Source organism: Sebastes umbrosus, chromosome 10 (genome assembly GCF_015220745.1).
Source record: "Sebastes umbrosus isolate fSebUmb1 chromosome 10, fSebUmb1.pri, whole genome shotgun sequence".
Lineage (NCBI taxonomy): Eukaryota > Metazoa > Chordata > Actinopteri > Perciformes > Sebastidae > Sebastes > Sebastes umbrosus.
The window spans coordinates 27,740,887-27,756,268 of NC_051278.1; the positions used below are offsets into that span (position 1 = coordinate 27,740,887).

At 43.0% G+C, this 15,382-nt stretch overlaps 1 protein-coding gene across 4 annotated transcripts in view; it reads left to right on the top strand.

The window, feature by feature from the left end:
* Window positions 1-15,382, top strand: part of wdfy4 (WDFY family member 4) — a 46,442-nt gene that overhangs the window by 16,510 nt on the left and 14,550 nt on the right. For 3 of the 4 annotated variants that reach the window (XM_037782454.1, XM_037782455.1, XM_037782458.1), the window contains 31 exons: window positions 319-395; window positions 481-699; window positions 942-1,120; window positions 1,213-1,444; window positions 2,136-2,287; window positions 2,362-2,473; window positions 2,565-2,755; window positions 2,874-3,026; window positions 3,175-3,248; window positions 3,591-3,752; window positions 3,871-3,965; window positions 4,073-4,169; window positions 4,289-4,491; window positions 5,490-5,656; window positions 5,737-5,856; window positions 5,946-6,125; window positions 6,209-6,370; window positions 6,835-6,961; window positions 7,074-7,225; window positions 7,843-8,081; window positions 8,174-8,295; window positions 8,650-8,841; window positions 8,925-9,034; window positions 11,444-11,521; window positions 11,636-11,827; window positions 12,388-12,463; window positions 12,566-12,771; window positions 14,320-14,468; window positions 14,573-14,687; window positions 15,002-15,087; window positions 15,191-15,253. In XM_037782454.1, the coding sequence (XP_037638382.1) occupies window positions 319-395; window positions 481-699; window positions 942-1,120; window positions 1,213-1,444; window positions 2,136-2,287; window positions 2,362-2,473; window positions 2,565-2,755; window positions 2,874-3,026; window positions 3,175-3,248; window positions 3,591-3,752; window positions 3,871-3,965; window positions 4,073-4,169; window positions 4,289-4,491; window positions 5,490-5,656; window positions 5,737-5,856; window positions 5,946-6,125; window positions 6,209-6,370; window positions 6,835-6,961; window positions 7,074-7,225; window positions 7,843-8,081; window positions 8,174-8,295; window positions 8,650-8,841; window positions 8,925-9,034; window positions 11,444-11,521; window positions 11,636-11,827; window positions 12,388-12,463; window positions 12,566-12,771; window positions 14,320-14,468; window positions 14,573-14,687; window positions 15,002-15,087; window positions 15,191-15,253 (4,482 nt within the window). The remainder of the gene's footprint in view (window positions 1-318; window positions 396-480; window positions 700-941; window positions 1,121-1,212; window positions 1,445-2,135; window positions 2,288-2,361; window positions 2,474-2,564; window positions 2,756-2,873; window positions 3,027-3,174; window positions 3,249-3,590; window positions 3,753-3,870; window positions 3,966-4,072; window positions 4,170-4,288; window positions 4,492-5,489; window positions 5,657-5,736; window positions 5,857-5,945; window positions 6,126-6,208; window positions 6,371-6,834; window positions 6,962-7,073; window positions 7,226-7,842; window positions 8,082-8,173; window positions 8,296-8,649; window positions 8,842-8,924; window positions 9,035-11,443; window positions 11,522-11,635; window positions 11,828-12,387; window positions 12,464-12,565; window positions 12,772-14,319; window positions 14,469-14,572; window positions 14,688-15,001; window positions 15,088-15,190; window positions 15,254-15,382) is intronic. The other variant, XM_037782456.1, reaches the window with a different exon arrangement.

The following is a 15,382-nucleotide window of genomic DNA, read 5'->3' on the forward strand; positions in this document are numbered from 1 at the left end:
CAGCGATTTGCCTCATGAAAGGATAAGGGCCGTCCTTGGGGATAATGAAGGCTAATTTCACAAGATCTGCATCCCCGTCCTAGATTATTCACCATCGGAGCTCAAACACACTCTGTTGAAAGGCCAATACCATTCAGAATGGAAGTATATCATGCCTAGTGCCACATATAAGATTACTTAATACTTCTTAGATCACCTTTTACCATGAGTCACTGCATAATATACTTGACACCATGAGATACTATCATCTATCTATCATTACTGCCATATTTAACCTTCATTCACTAATTTCTTGACATGTGACGGTTTGCTCTGCAGCTGCCTTTTCCTGCCATCTCTGGCTACAGTGAAAGGAGTGACTGCTGATTCAATATCAACAGGTGGAATTGGAGGAGGCAAGTGATGACTCTAAATGTTTAATACTCACATAACGTTTATTAAATCTGAATAAAATGTCTAATCATCTCTCTCATATTTTAGACTGCCGGAGTTTTCCCCCCGCAGCTGGTCTCTCATTTTCCTGCTGGTTCCAGATCAACCGGTTTAGTTCAGCCTGTGATTCCCACCCAATCCGTCTACTGTCAGTGGTTCGCCACATGTCCCGGACTGAACAACAGTACATCTGTCTGTCCATCTCCTTCTCAGCCTATGACGGCTGTCTGGTCATCTCCACAGAGGAGGAAGCATTTACATACCTGGGTATGAGTGCTAAAAGTTCGGTCAATATTTGCCCTCGGTGAACTTTACAAAACACTTATTGATTGACAAAATTGATTGAAGAAAGTAGGAGAATTAGTTTAGCGTTCTAGTTTTCTTTCTAGCTTTCAAAGCTGTCAGCTATTCCTTATCAATTATATTTAAAGTGGGACTAGACAATAGTTACATCATGAGTTTATACTGCAGAGATCGATGGAGTGTCTTTCTCTATGTTTGTTTAACAGATATGATGGAGCCAGAAGTTTGCTCTCCCACTTCCTTGCCTACATCACTGAGGTTCCGCTGCTCCAGCATGTTGGTTCCAGGTCAGTGGCACCATCTGGCTGTGGTCTTGGCCAAAGATGTGAAGAAGAGTTGTGTGGCTTCAGCCTACCTCAACGGCAAGCCAGTGGGGACAGGAAAGGTACGACAAGAGGAAAGAAACTGAGTAACGGATTCTAGGTCTAATGTGGCATTTATGTATTCATGTGTCATAGCATCTGCATTTTCTCTCAGATGAGGTATGTTCAGCCATTCCCTGGTCAGTATGTCTCCATGGACCCCGCAGCTGTGATCGATGTGTATGGACTGATAGGAACGCCACCTCTCTGGAAGGAGCACGCTGCTCTAGTGTGGCGAGTGGGTCCATCTTACCTGTTTGAAGAAGCTTTGAGCCCTGAGGCTGTGGCTGTCATGTACACACAAGGCACCGCCTACCAGGGCAACTTCCTGGCACTGCGCAACCCAGGTGAGTCACAAGATCTTGTGCAAGAATTTCTACAGTATGTCTTTTGTTTACTGGCAGTAAGTCATCCTGGATGAGATCATATTGTTAAGTGCTTGGTTACCTACTGCGCATGTGTTAAGGGTCTTGCTTTCGGTTTTATTGATGTGCTGGCTGTAGCCGCTGTTGTTGATGTCGAGCTCAAGTTTGAGTAAAGTCTGATTTATGCAAAGTTGTCGTTGGAGTTATTGAACTAACACGTGATACATGTCAACTCTGTAAATATATTTCGTTGTGATTTATGAGTAAAATATGATCCTAGAATGACACAAGGTTGTTTCTAGATGCGTTAAGAATGTAGTTTTGATTAGTCAATGTTTTGGTTATCCTTTTTGTGTTATTCATTCCACCATGCCATGGCATGCGGTAAATCATGTTGTCATGGTGCTCATTGCGTGCGTGCATGAGTTTCTCTACAGAACAGATGGTTTGCTTTGATATACGGGACCTTATATACTGATGCAGTACAACTATACTTGTGTGTTATGTGAGGACAATGTTGACATAGAAATATTTTGTAATTAATACACCAATTTAATGCAATTGCACAACATGTTTAGATGGTGATGATTTATGGTTATACATTACATTTGACTTTTGTAAGGTAGCTCTGGTTTACCTACCTGTGTTGTCCCTCCTCTCTGTTTATGTTTAGGCCATGATCCAGATGCTGAGTCTCTCCCTCTCAGGCTGGTTCCTGAGGAGAGGATCTCATTTGGCATCAACCCAGCAATTTCTACATTAACAACTGTCGTGCAGATCAGAGAGGATTACAATGAGGTGGACTGCAGACTAATTGCTAAAGAGGTAAGATGAGTCCATCTTGAATCTGTGTGTTTGTTGTTTTGATACAGAGTAGCAATCATTGTGTGTAATTACAGATGGGGATAACATCTCGGGACCACTCAACCCCTGTGTTCCTAGCTCAGAACATCAGCCAGCACCTGAGCGGTACAGCTCGCACCATAGGAGCAGCCCTGATTGGGCATTTTGGTAAATAAATTATTATTTGGAAAAGTTTGTTTGCGCTTTAGTTGATTCTTGCAGGCGCATCTGGTAAGCTCCTGGTCGTCTTCCTTTCTAGGTGTGCGTATGTTCACCCCCAGCAGTGCATCCAATGGTTTCCTGTACGTCGGTGGGCCTGCAGTTGTTCTCAGTCTCGTTGCAATGGCGCCAGATGATAGCTCTCTGTATGCAGCTGTCAAAGTTCTTCTTTCTGTGCTGGAGACCAACTCTGCCATGCAGCAGGAAATGAACCGCATCAACGGATACAAGGTATGTCGGGCCTTGTAAAAAATCACTGGAGTAGCTACGCGTTATGTAGAAACGGACATCAAAATCTACTACGTTACTGTTGTGATCTCTCCTTATATATAATTTGCTCTCCTTGTAGCTGCTAGGGTTCCTGCTGAAGATGAAGCGCAGTCTGGTCAGCAACAGAACCTTTCAGTTAGTTCTTTATCTCTCGAAGTCAGTGGAGCCGATCTCTGAGTCAGATTGCCTGCAGAGCACACCTGCTTTCCAGGACCTGCTGTGTGACCTGGAGGTAAGCATCCAAATGGTATCATAAAAGTGCAGCGGGTGTAGAGAATGGATAATTTTTTATATCCTCAAAGTATTTATTTAGAAAGTTTTTTTTGTAAGTGCATCTGGAAGTTAATTGCTAACGTTTTGTGGTTCTCTCATATTTTCAGGTGTGGCAGAAGACATCAGATAATCTGGACCTTTCAGTTCTGAAGCACTTTGTTGAAATCCTGAAATCCTCCAGGTAATATCCACAGCTATCAGCCTGTGACCAGAGAACAGGTTGTACCTTAAATCTAATTCATTATTAAGCCACATGGCCAACAAGTTAGATTACGCAACAAAGAGGGTCTTGTTCAGGATTGACGACAGACTCTATCGGCTGTTCTGTCAACATCTGCAGCAGCCTGTCATCAATATCACGGAAATGTATAACCGGAATAGTCAAGGGAATGTTCAACAGAGGGGAGACGAGAGAAGAGCATGACTGAACGTGTGCATGGATTGCTGGATTAGATTTTCTGTCGGTGGGAACAGATTGTGATTGATATGAATGCTATCTCTGTTTCTCTCTCTGTATCCTCAGCAGTGACAGCAGGAATGCAGCGGTCATGCACAGTATGGGCCTGTTGCCAAAGCTGCTATTTGAGCTTTCTGATGCTGCTGTCACCGTTCAGAAGGTTAAGATCATTTCTTGCGTCATCACATCCCTCCTAAATGCTCCCTTCAACCCTCTGGACATAAGCAGGTACAGTCTGGTAATACATCAGCCACAACAAAGTGCTCCTGTTATAAAGTTTTCACTTCGACCAATTCCGTTTTTAGGAATAGCTCTGTATTTAAAATATGTCCTTTTATTTTGTCAGACTTGGGCTCTTCCTGGTCTACACACTCCCTCGTCTTAGTAACATGAATGAAGGCGATGGGATACCTGATGGTGATCTTTCACAGGATATGCCAGGTACACCATATAACACACAACCACATCTTATGCAGTACATTACATGTCTCATGGGTGACACAAGTTGCTACTGGTACTGACCCAGAGTTGTATTGTCTGTGATCTAGCTCAGAGCTCTGATCCAGCCAGCCCCATCTGGATCCGCAACCAGCTCTTACTCTCTCTTTGCGAAATCCTCAACTCAGACAACCTTCTCATCAATGAGTGAGTGGCATCTGTTACTACTTAGCCAAACCCAAACTGAAGCAAAAACATATTTCCCAGTATTTCATGTGTGCATTTCATTAACTGAATTAGTCCAACATGTTCTTATTCCCCACTAGTCGACAGAAGGCCTTTTTCGAAGCCTTGGGCAGCGATTGGTTCCTGCTCTTCCTTCAGCCCCACCTTCACCCTACCACCTTGAAACTGGGTCTTGTCCTGCTCACACACTTTCTGTCGAGTCCCAGCCAGCAGAGCTGGTTCAGAGAGGGGGTACTCCCAGCTACACTCATAGAGGGCATGGAGGAACCCTTTTCTGTCTTGGGTAGATAAAGTTTAATACTTTATTATAGTGAAGCAGGGAAATAATTCAATGTTGCCATTTTCCCTGTTTCACTGGAATCATATTGTGAGGACATGTGCAACTTGATTAAACTAGGCAAAGGGATGTTATATTGTATTTCATTTCTGACAAAATATTATTATTATTTTAAAGGGAGCTTTCACAGCCAACAATTAGTCTGTTTTAATCGAACTCTGGTGCGGTTCGTTTGTGCAGTTTTCAACTCAGTAATCATACTCTGGTGCAGACCAAAACAACCAGTCTGAGACCGCTTGCGAGAGGTGGTCTCGGACCGTTTCCAAGTGAACCAAGACGTGGGCTGCCTGTGTGGGCATTTGTTGAGATGAACACAGTTTAACGACAGTTTAACATGAATAGGAAAGGACTGACCTGGACTTCTGCAGAAGTCCAATGTTTGCTTGACATCTGGGCCCAAGGGAACATAAAGAATATACTAAATAAAGTCCACGAAATTAGTGATGTTTCTAAAGGGATTTGTGTGCACAGTAGATCAGTGCTGAATCAAAGTGAAAAACTTCAACAGCAATATTTCAAAGTCTGCGATTCCATGTATAGAAGTGGCAGCTCTTGAGATGAAAAAGCTCCTTCGTACACGCCCTCCCTCAGCAAATTATTATGCTTACTTTATGAACTGTGAACCAGACTAAATAGAAAACAAAATCAATTTTACTTCAATATGGACTGATGGCTTGTGAAAGCACCCTAAGAAATATTTTGGGTTTTTGTTTGACATCTACAGTTCAGTGTAATGAACAGTTAGATTATCAGTTAACATGGTTTTGCATACATAAACCTCATCATGACTTGAATATGAAAATTAATATTCAAATGGGAATTGTAGTTTTATTAGAGTGATACTGATGTTAGATGCATTAAACATCTTAAACTCAGTAATTTAAGATTGAAGTCTTTTAGGATATTTTGTGTCTTCTATCATTGATTTCTTGCCTTGTCACCAGACAACCTTCGAGCCCATTCTTGGTCTTTTGAGTGCCTCAGCACCACGTGTCCAGGCTTTGATGTTCTCCAGGGGCTGCTGACTAGACACTCTCACCTGCCTCCGGTGGTTGAAGCCCTGGCTGCTCTGCTGCTGGAGAGGAAGGCCAGTCACACTGCAGAGGGAAAGGTGGGTAATCTTTCATCTTGTAAATCATCTTTGTCATCATCCCTATCATCATCAATGCTCTTATTATATATTATCTACAGGTGCATTTGGATGATATTCTACAGTCACTGATTGACAGCCAAGCAGACTGTCCTGCTAAGACGCTCGGTATTGAAGCTGCGATGATGCTGCTGGAATTAGTCAAAGTCATCATCACTCGGGTAAGAACGTAATAACCTTACACCTTCAGTACTTTTCACCACAAATTGATAATGTATAATACCTATTATTATTTTTTACATTTTAACAGCCTGTTCCTCCAACAAAGCGCATGTCAGGCACTGATGCATCATGGGAGTTGCAGCTCCCAGCAAGTGTGATGCAATTCCTTTGTCTTCTCCATAACCTCCGGCCCAGAGACCCTCTGTGGGCATCACCAGAGTTCCTCCACGCACTCGCTGGAGTTGTGTACCCTCTGGACGTTCCAGAGGTTTGTGTTTTACTCTGGATTTATGAAACCAGAACAGTTCTCACATCTCTGGTCTTATTCACTGGTTTGTTCACTTCTTTTAGGGTGCGATTGAGCCTTGCGTAACGAGTGAAGATGAGAACACATCCAAGAGTCATCTAAACAGAAGGAAGCCGGTGTGCGACTTCATCCGTATTCTGCTAATGGACAGTCTTCTTAATGTGTCTGCCAACACCAACACACATCCCCTCATTCTGCTGCTGGAGGTGAATGCACACACACATAAATACAAACAATAATTGTATTCTGTTAGTTCACAGATCACACTCAAATATTTCCATACATGCAACACACATTATTATCAAAATGCCTTCTCCACTAAAAAAAAAGAAGCTTTTTCAATTTAGTATATAACTGCAAAACTCTCATTTCTCCAGAAGGTGCCACTCTTTGCTCAGCTACTAAATAAGGCAGAGCCGAGGCACTGTTGATAAAATCCTTCACCACTAGGAGGGAGAGAGCACCAGTAGGCCTATAGAACTATAGATTTTATGTAGAGGTGTGACACAAGTTTAACCTGCATGCATGCACACACAACACCTACACCTGAGACAACATTAGACAAGATGTCAATCAAGCATAATAGAAGTAAGAGCTGTCACATATCAAAATGTCCATCTATTTTTTTTCAGTCATTTTTTTTAACTAATAAAATGCTTAAATGTCATAGTTTTCCCCTGATGGTGCATCGCTGGAACAGAGTCAGAGTTTCCAGACTGAGCTGCTGGAGTTGACCATGGACATCATCCACATGCTGAGCCATGAGGAAGAAAACAACACTCATCTCAACTCACAAGGTAGAATTACAACGTGTCATTTGCTCATAGCAAAAACTGACCTGACCATGTCCATGCAACAACAACAAAAAAAAACTCATCTGCATGGGCTGCTTTTTATTTTATCTGTCAGACTGCAATAGTCAGACGCCTGAAGGACAGATGGGCACGTTGATGGAGAATGTGGTGCTCTTCAGTAAGATGCTGCAGCAGAAACTCTACAGCGGAACATTCCTGGGAGACTGCGAGAGTTTGATCGACTTCCTCGCAGATCAGATTGTGGTGGTGAGACAAAGACATTGAGAGACACGTACATATAGTTTAGACGCACCTCATATAGATACTTAATATGGAAAAAATGTTTTCACCATAAATCTGACATTTGTAATGCTGTAGCCACATCAAGTTCACATCAAGTCTTTCAATATGAGCGGGGCTTATAGAAGTCAGGGTTAAGGCTTTTCTTTGTGACAGATTTAGAGGGAAATTTGCAATTTAGCTGTCCTTTTTTTGTTGTGGGAGTTATTTTGTATTTTTCTTAAATTGTGATGTGGTGTTTTTTGGATTTCAGGATTGTTTTTGTTTAGTTTTTATGTTGAATGTCTTGTACTTTGTTGTGTTTTCCTTGTCTTCTAACATCTTGAGACCATGTTGCAAATAAGTGTTTTCACTCTAACATGTTCATTTTTCTTTTGGGTTTCTCTGTCTGATTGATTTTATTTATAGATAATCAATCAATAAACATGCTAATTTCTGTCAATCTGCAAGTTAAAAGTAATCTGTTAATTGTCAATGTGGAAAGCAATCCGAACACATGATTTAGAAAATCTGTCCACAGGTCACAAATATTTATTTCCAGCTTTATACTAACTGATAACAGACACATTGCTGTATACTTCTAGGCTCTGGAGAAAGGCAGTACTCAGAAGGAGAAGACTGTGTCGGCCCTCTACTCTTGCACCAATAAAGTCCTGCTTCATCTATTGTCTCAACCGCGACGTTCCCGAGAAGAAAAGGACGGGGTCATCAGGGCATTACAGACCTTCATTGAACGCTGGGATGTTTGCATGGCGACGTACAATGCAAATGTGAACTTCATTACGTGCCTTCTTCATTGTCTGTTACTGATACGATCTGGCAGGTGAACTAAAACATAACATACATTCAGAAACACACAAACATGTAGGATTCACTGGTGATTCAAACAATCACACTTTTCTTTTCTTTTTGTAGCTACCCCGAAGGTTTTGGATGTGTGGCTCAAAAAGTGTGTAACAGGAAAGCTTTGCCCCGTCTGTTTGCTACCAGAACCAGACCTCCTGCACGCCTCAGCAACGGAGCAGACATTACCACAGGTATGAAGGCCTGTATGTGAAGGTTTATTTACATTCTTCACTTTAGCCTGACATTTTTGTAGATTTTAAAAAGTCCGTGGAGGTTTACTGGGTCACTAGAGAGTTAATAAAGTGTGTGTGTGTGTGTGTGTGTGTGTGTGTGTGTGTGTGTGTGTGTGTGTGTGTGTGTGTGTGTGTGTGTGTGTGTGTGTGTGTGTGTGTGTGTGTGTGTGTGTGTGTGTGTGTGTGTGTGTGTGTGTGTGTGTGTGTGTGTGTGTGTGTGTGTGTGTGTGTGTGTGTGTGTGTGTGTGTGTGTGTGTGTGTGTGTGTGTGTGTGTGTGTGTGTGTGTGTGTGTGTGTGTGTGTGTGTTCCAGATGACGGAGAACTAGTGTCCTTAGCGAAGACCTGCTGGTCAAAGGTCATGGCGGAGAGGCAGCACACACTTGAAGAAGCCTCCAAGATGGAGGTCTCAGCGAGCCACACGGCAGAGACGGGTCCTGTCAGCATGACTGACATCAGCCCTCTGTGGGAGGAGATGGCACACAAAGCCTGGCTGCTGCACACAGGTTAGCTCTCACTAAACTAATAACTGCAGACGTCTTAAATGTTAGCTCCTGAAAAAACATCCAAATTTTGTTTGCCTTCTCAGAGTCTCAGAAGACGAAGGTGGCCATCATCTCTCAGAACACGTTTGATATGATCAGCAGCGCCGTTCGCTCAGCTTTGGGCAGTAAGGGCAAAGAGTCCGTAACAGTCGAGGTAAATACACACCAACGTTCCCTCAGTGTTTGGTCCTTTGGCACAGGACAGGATAGAGAGAGATTACATGCTTGTGACTGTTGTCCCCTTTGAGGAGTGTGAGGTCGTTACCTTTTCCCAGGTGCCCCAGCATCCCAGAGCGCCGTGCCCAAACACTCATCCCAAAGTCACTGCTGTGTTTGTGCTGTGGGCCGTCCAGCCCTGTGGGGGTGTTTGATTATTTCTTTAAATGGATTTGGATTATCACAGCTGATTGCCCCTGAGTGGGCATAGTAATTGATATCTGTTAGGCCTATCCATGGGAACACTCGCTACAACACACTGTTGGCTGCTGAAGGTTAAAGACGCGCTTATTGTTGTTTTTTCCCCCAAAACACGTGGCCCACATCATTAGTTCCCCCACAACGCTTAAGACGTCGAGCCATCTGGAGCAGGGAGCGGGGACATATTACTCAGGCACACAGGCATGAAATTACCGCGTCTGTGTGTCTGTCTCACCCCCACAAAGCGTGTGTGTTCTTGTTTGTGCGCTTCTCTCGCCGACAGAAAATCGGGTTGGCAATTATAGTGGTACCAATCTGATGAAAACATTATTCATTTGATGTTATTCTTTATCATATCAGTTTTTGACAGGCTATCAGAGAGGGTGATGAATTGTTTTTTCCATCTGAGAGGCAGGGAAGAAGAGGGAGGGATGTTTGCCTTCACCCTCTCTGCCGTGTGTTGCACCACTTCGCTCCGAGTAGGTTGCAGCATTCAAAAAATGATATTGAAATCATCAGTAGTGGTCAGCCAGTCTGTTAATTTTCAATTCGTCTTCATGGAGAAACAAGTGAGTCATTAATTAATTTCTGGATCATCAACTTATGACCTTTAGTTGACGAGTCATGAGCTTATGGGGAGTCTCTTCTCAGTCACTGGATCCATAGTGATGTATTTCTACAGAGCACTGAGCAGTTCCCAAGTCTCAGATATCTACTTTTATTAAACAGAAAGAAGAGTGTTAAAGCCGACTGTAGGTAATGAATGAGAATACAGAGACTGATAGACAGACTGTGTCCTAAGTCAAGCTTCAGTGCAATTCTTCTAGAGATTTATTTCATCAGCGAATGCAGTTTCCATAATCATATCTGTGTCCTCATATTAGAAAGATAATTAACAGCACTAATGATCACGTTAAGTTCATTACACATTCACTGCCAGCCCAGAATGAAGTTGACATTATGTTGCCTTATCATCAAAGGTGGCGTATTGTTGGGAAGTCATTAAAATGGAAATGAGTGTGATGTTCTGATGTTAATTGCAGAGGGAAGAGATGAGTTATGTATTTAATGCAGCATTTAAAAAGCCAATGAGGTTCCTATCTGCTAAATAGGGTAATTAATGCTATATATTACTTATGTTTGTCCAAATGAAGGAATGAAATTAGGAGATGATGACTTGCTGTTTATCTGTCGCAACACGGCTCTAGTTCGCAAACTTCATTATTACACTCTTTTTTTTTGTCTGTAATATTTCTATAATCTCCCCTCAAATTACTCCTTTTATTTCTTTCTCTGCACAACTTCTCATTTGGATAGGCAGTCAGTCATTTAGAGAAACAGTTTTCATTTCCAGAGGGCTTGTCAAAGTTTGTTGTCAACTTTTACGCATGGGTTTATTCTGAAATGATGTCGGAATTTTTTGCATCTCTTGTATTACAGACGTAGTTGTTTTTTTTGTTTTTTTTATTGTACTTGAAATCAATTATTGCATTAATGGGGTTATTCCGCAAAACGCAGAATTAGCATCTGTAAATAAGACTAGATATAAAGAGTTACTGCATGTTCATTCAGTCAATTAAATGGCTTTCCTGGGTCAGCTGTGAGGATGGACACATGTTGTTTCACTAGTCTCTCAGCGAGCACTGCTGTGATGATGGGCTTAATGAAGCAGTTAACAGTCAGAATATGATCCCAGTGTGTCTGCTGAACATGAGCATCCTGCAGTGTCAACACGGCTCTGTTTTGGGTTTTTCTATTTTTTCTTTTCTTTGCTCTTTTAATCGACACACAATAAACACAGTAAAGGCACACACACACACTTGCCTTGCCCTTGACTGTGGCGTGGCTCAGTGATATTAATGTTTATGTTAATTAGATCACACCAACAAATGATTACATTTCCAGACAGGGTTATTGTAAGACTGTAGCCACTAGCTTATTTTGCCCAGTGAATGCAATTTAGAACAGATGTAATTGTATGAATGCATTGTAATTGCATAAGGAAACAACAATACCATTATGAATATACAATCTCTGTGAACATGATGTGTGTTATGTGTTTACAATATGAGCTAGAGGAAGAGCGATCGCGCTGCCCGCTCTTTTCATTTGCACCCATCAGGTTCCTCTCCCCCTTTCTTTGTAGGAGTTCCTGGCCTACATGGAGTCACATCGACAGAGAGGCCACGGCATGTTTGACAATATGAGGACAAACCACTTGCAGGTTTGACAGAAATGTGACCATGAATGTGCTGAAATGAATGTAATTAAAAAGCCTAAATTGGATCTGTAATAATGTTTATCTCTTGTCTCATCTAATTCCCTCTATCCGTCCCAGTTAAGAGCCAGTGAGTGGGAGCGAGTCAGCTCCAAGTGGCTGCATGTGGAGGCCGAGCTGCTGAGGGAGAGAGCAGTGTTCGGCCCCGGCCCAGGGGTGCTGCTGAGCCAAGACTGGGTGCAAAATGCGGCTGAAGGACCCAACCGGACCAGATCACGCATCCGCAGAAAAGCTCTAAGACGATCCAAACGGGTATAGCCTCTCAGTTTAGAGCAAGCAGTGTTGTAGTCAAAACCACCTAAACCAAGGCAGGGCGCGACTGAGTCAAGACCAGACGAGTCCGAGTCCCACACGATAAAATGTGAAACATGCAAACCAGAGGCACTCCTCAAATTGATCTGAAAGATCAGCATTCCCATAAAACCACCCACAGAAAACAAATCAAGATTCCTCTTCATTCACCTCTTTTATTACCATACATACTGTATATGTGTGTATGTGTAAGTGCACCATGAGAAATGTCTTGATAAAATAATCCAACGGCATTGCAGAGGTGAATTTTATGTGTGGGGAATTTTCCTTGTTTTCTATGAGCAATCACATTAATGATGTTAACAAATAAATCAGACAATGCACAGGCAATTTAGTGATATCCCCGCAGTTGTGGTCTTGACCGGTCTTGAAATAAAATCCTGAGTCCTCTTTGTCTGAGACCGAGACAGGAGACCAAGACCGATCTCGAGTACTACAACACTGAGAGCGGGATCTGTGGAGCAGGCAACCTTTAACAGTGCCATATGTTGTTACAACAGGTGCTAGGAACACTGTGTCTGGGTTTAAGGACTGGCATTTCTGGGGAGAACAAAAATGGACCAGAAGGTGACACGGGTAAAGAAAAGTGTTTCCTATTGTTGTTTTTTTTATTTACTTTTACCAGAATGTGGATGTTGGATGTGAGCTCAGTGGGGACAAATGTTTCCTCTGTCACAGAGCCCAAGATCCTGTGTGAAGTTGGAGCGGAGGTTAAAGAGGATGAAGAGGAGGGAGGACAGGACTTTGACCGTCTGACCTTCTTCCCTGTTCTGAACGAGGCACCTGCTGTCGCACCCGACCCCTCAACCATCGAACCCTGCTCCCACACACAAGACTGCCCCGACATACGGGTCATCCTGCGGGAGCTGCGCCCCGGAGAGGAGGTACTGTAGCACAGGAGGAGGGTGTGTCGGTATGCCGGGTTTAAAAACAACATGCCTCCTTCCCACCCTGTTAATATTCACAATCATAATTATCTGATGTAGACTAAGGGATTCCAATAGCCCAGCGCTGCTATCAGAATTTCATCTTTCCTCATTAGTGTAATGTTTTAATGTCGAGGCCCAGCTCAGCTCTTCTCATTCTTCCAGCGAGTTAGAAACCAAGGCACATGTTGACGGGGACTCTCATCACTCCGGCAACCAGCCGCGGCTTTTAATGTTTCTGACAGAAGTATTAATAAAAACAGTAGGAGGTGATGCAAGCTGTCTTTCATCCGCTTAGTAAGTGTGTGATGTGTGCAAGTGTGTCCTGTTGTCTTGCAGTGGTTCAGTGTGTGAGTCCTGCTGAGCTTCCTGTCAAATGAACACAGTCATTAGCTCTGAAAAATGCACACACACACACACATGGACTCACGCACACACATGGTAACACACAAAGGGAGACCCACTCATAATTAGCTTGCCAGCGCCAATAGTGTGATTATGACAGTAATGTGTGTGGGGAGAAATCAATGGTCTGACATTAGGCTCTCAGTCAATAAAAGTCCTCCTTTTCTCTTCTTCTTCCCATCATCAGCTAAATCACCCACAGACTGATAACGCATATCTGTCCAGAGCCCAGTAAGGAGATAAGGAAACAAGTTTATTGTTATGTATTTAATCTTTGATAACACTAAATGTAACTAGTTTTCTGAAATCTAGTCATTGTTATGGACAGACGTCCTGATGCCAGTTTGTATTCACTGATGAATACCGCCATACAATCTGACCATGATATAGCTCAATGTAAGATTCCTGTGCCATGTAGCTGAGACCTTGACTCTTCTTAAACGCTTTCACGTGACAAGTGATATTATCCATCATAGCTTGTCTCCATGCGTGCATTCAGACAAGAGGTTCTGATCACTTAGCGGGTTTCCTATTGTGTGTTTGGCAGTGATTAATTCTCCTAATAATGGCCAGGCAGTGCCTCCTCCTCCTCCACCAAGTGTGTGACTCTGTGTCTGGGGGTAGGGAGTCTGATTTGATTAGTATAAATTGTGAGGGGCCTGCGGGTATGTTGGGGGGCCCCATATGGTTTTTGGGCGCTGCGTCCCAGAGGGCCCGCAGAGGGGCCAACACAGGGAGACAGCCAGGTGCACACACTCACTGTGAAATGAGGGGAGACAATAGAATTAGCCACACATTATCACAATGCAGTTAGCATTAGCTACAGCCAGCGCTGAAAGCAGCATGTGGGTCCACTTTGGCGCTGGATGAAACGCACAGTCACACTGCTCCCCATCAATCAGCTCTGATAATGAAGTGTTCAACTGTGTCTTTTTAATAATGATTAGAATATGTGATTAAAATGATCAATCAAGTAAAGCCTGAAGTGCCTGCGTTGCTGCCATGTCATGTCCCGGGAGAGAGGTGTGCTGATGTGTATTGTGCCTCTCACACGGGGGCTTAATGCATCTCTCTGTCTCTCTCTCTCCTGTCTCTCTGTAGGTAAAGGGTAAGATGTGTGTAGTGACGGTGAGCGGCCTCAGAGTGATCGAGGGAGTGCTGCTGTTCGGGAAGGAGAGCCTGCTCTTGTGTGAGGGATTCACTCTTAGTCCTGCTGGAGACGTTTGTTGCAGGAAACACCTCCCCAGCAGGTACGGCTGTGTGCGCAGTTACAGCAAAACATATAATGAGCATACATTAGCTCGTCTCAATCAGTCATCTATCGTCCTCTGTGTCCCTTTTCTTTCTCTGCCAGTGTGAGGGATTCCTTTATTTCCACCATGCTGAGTAAAGAGCCACCACCAGCCCGCTGCAGACGCTGGCTCTATGAGGATATCAAGGATGCCCGCTTCATGCGTTTCCTTTTAGAGGTCAGACATCCTAATCCCGATATAAAATTTACTTATTTTGAGATTGTGTTTATACAGGATTTAGTTGGAATACTGTACATTCACAACAATCTTAGATGTAAAAGTTTGTCTCTGAGCACTCATAGAAATGAGATTTGTTGTACATTTCACTTGCTCCTGCAGTTGTTTTCCATTTGTTGTCTCTGCGTGTGGGTCAGTCAAGATGCATGTTAAATTATTACGGTTTAAAAGGGATAGATAAAAGTATCTACTTGGCACAAATGTCACTGAGTCTGAGTTACAAAAGAGCCACTGTGCCTCTCTGTTGCTATCAGGACAATGCTATCGAGGTCTTCATGAAAAATGGACTTTCAGCCTTCCTGGTATTCCTGAATAAAGACCATGTCTGTGCATATAAAAGGTACCACATTTATATGGACTGGAAGTTAAAAAATATATTTTTATTTTCAGCTTTATGACTCTGATCCTCATTCTTTCCTCTCTCTCTCTCTCTCTCCCTGCAGGTTGTGCACAGTAGTGTCAGCATTAAAAGGCAGAGGAGTTGCTGAAGTCATTGCTAATGCCAGGTAAGTGTCCACATTTTTTTTATTGACTTTAAAACATGACGATTACTACATGTTTGAGGCAGATACAAGTATCAATAAGTAGTTTGAACATCTGGTAATGGTGATGATTTATCAGCCGATATTCTTTTT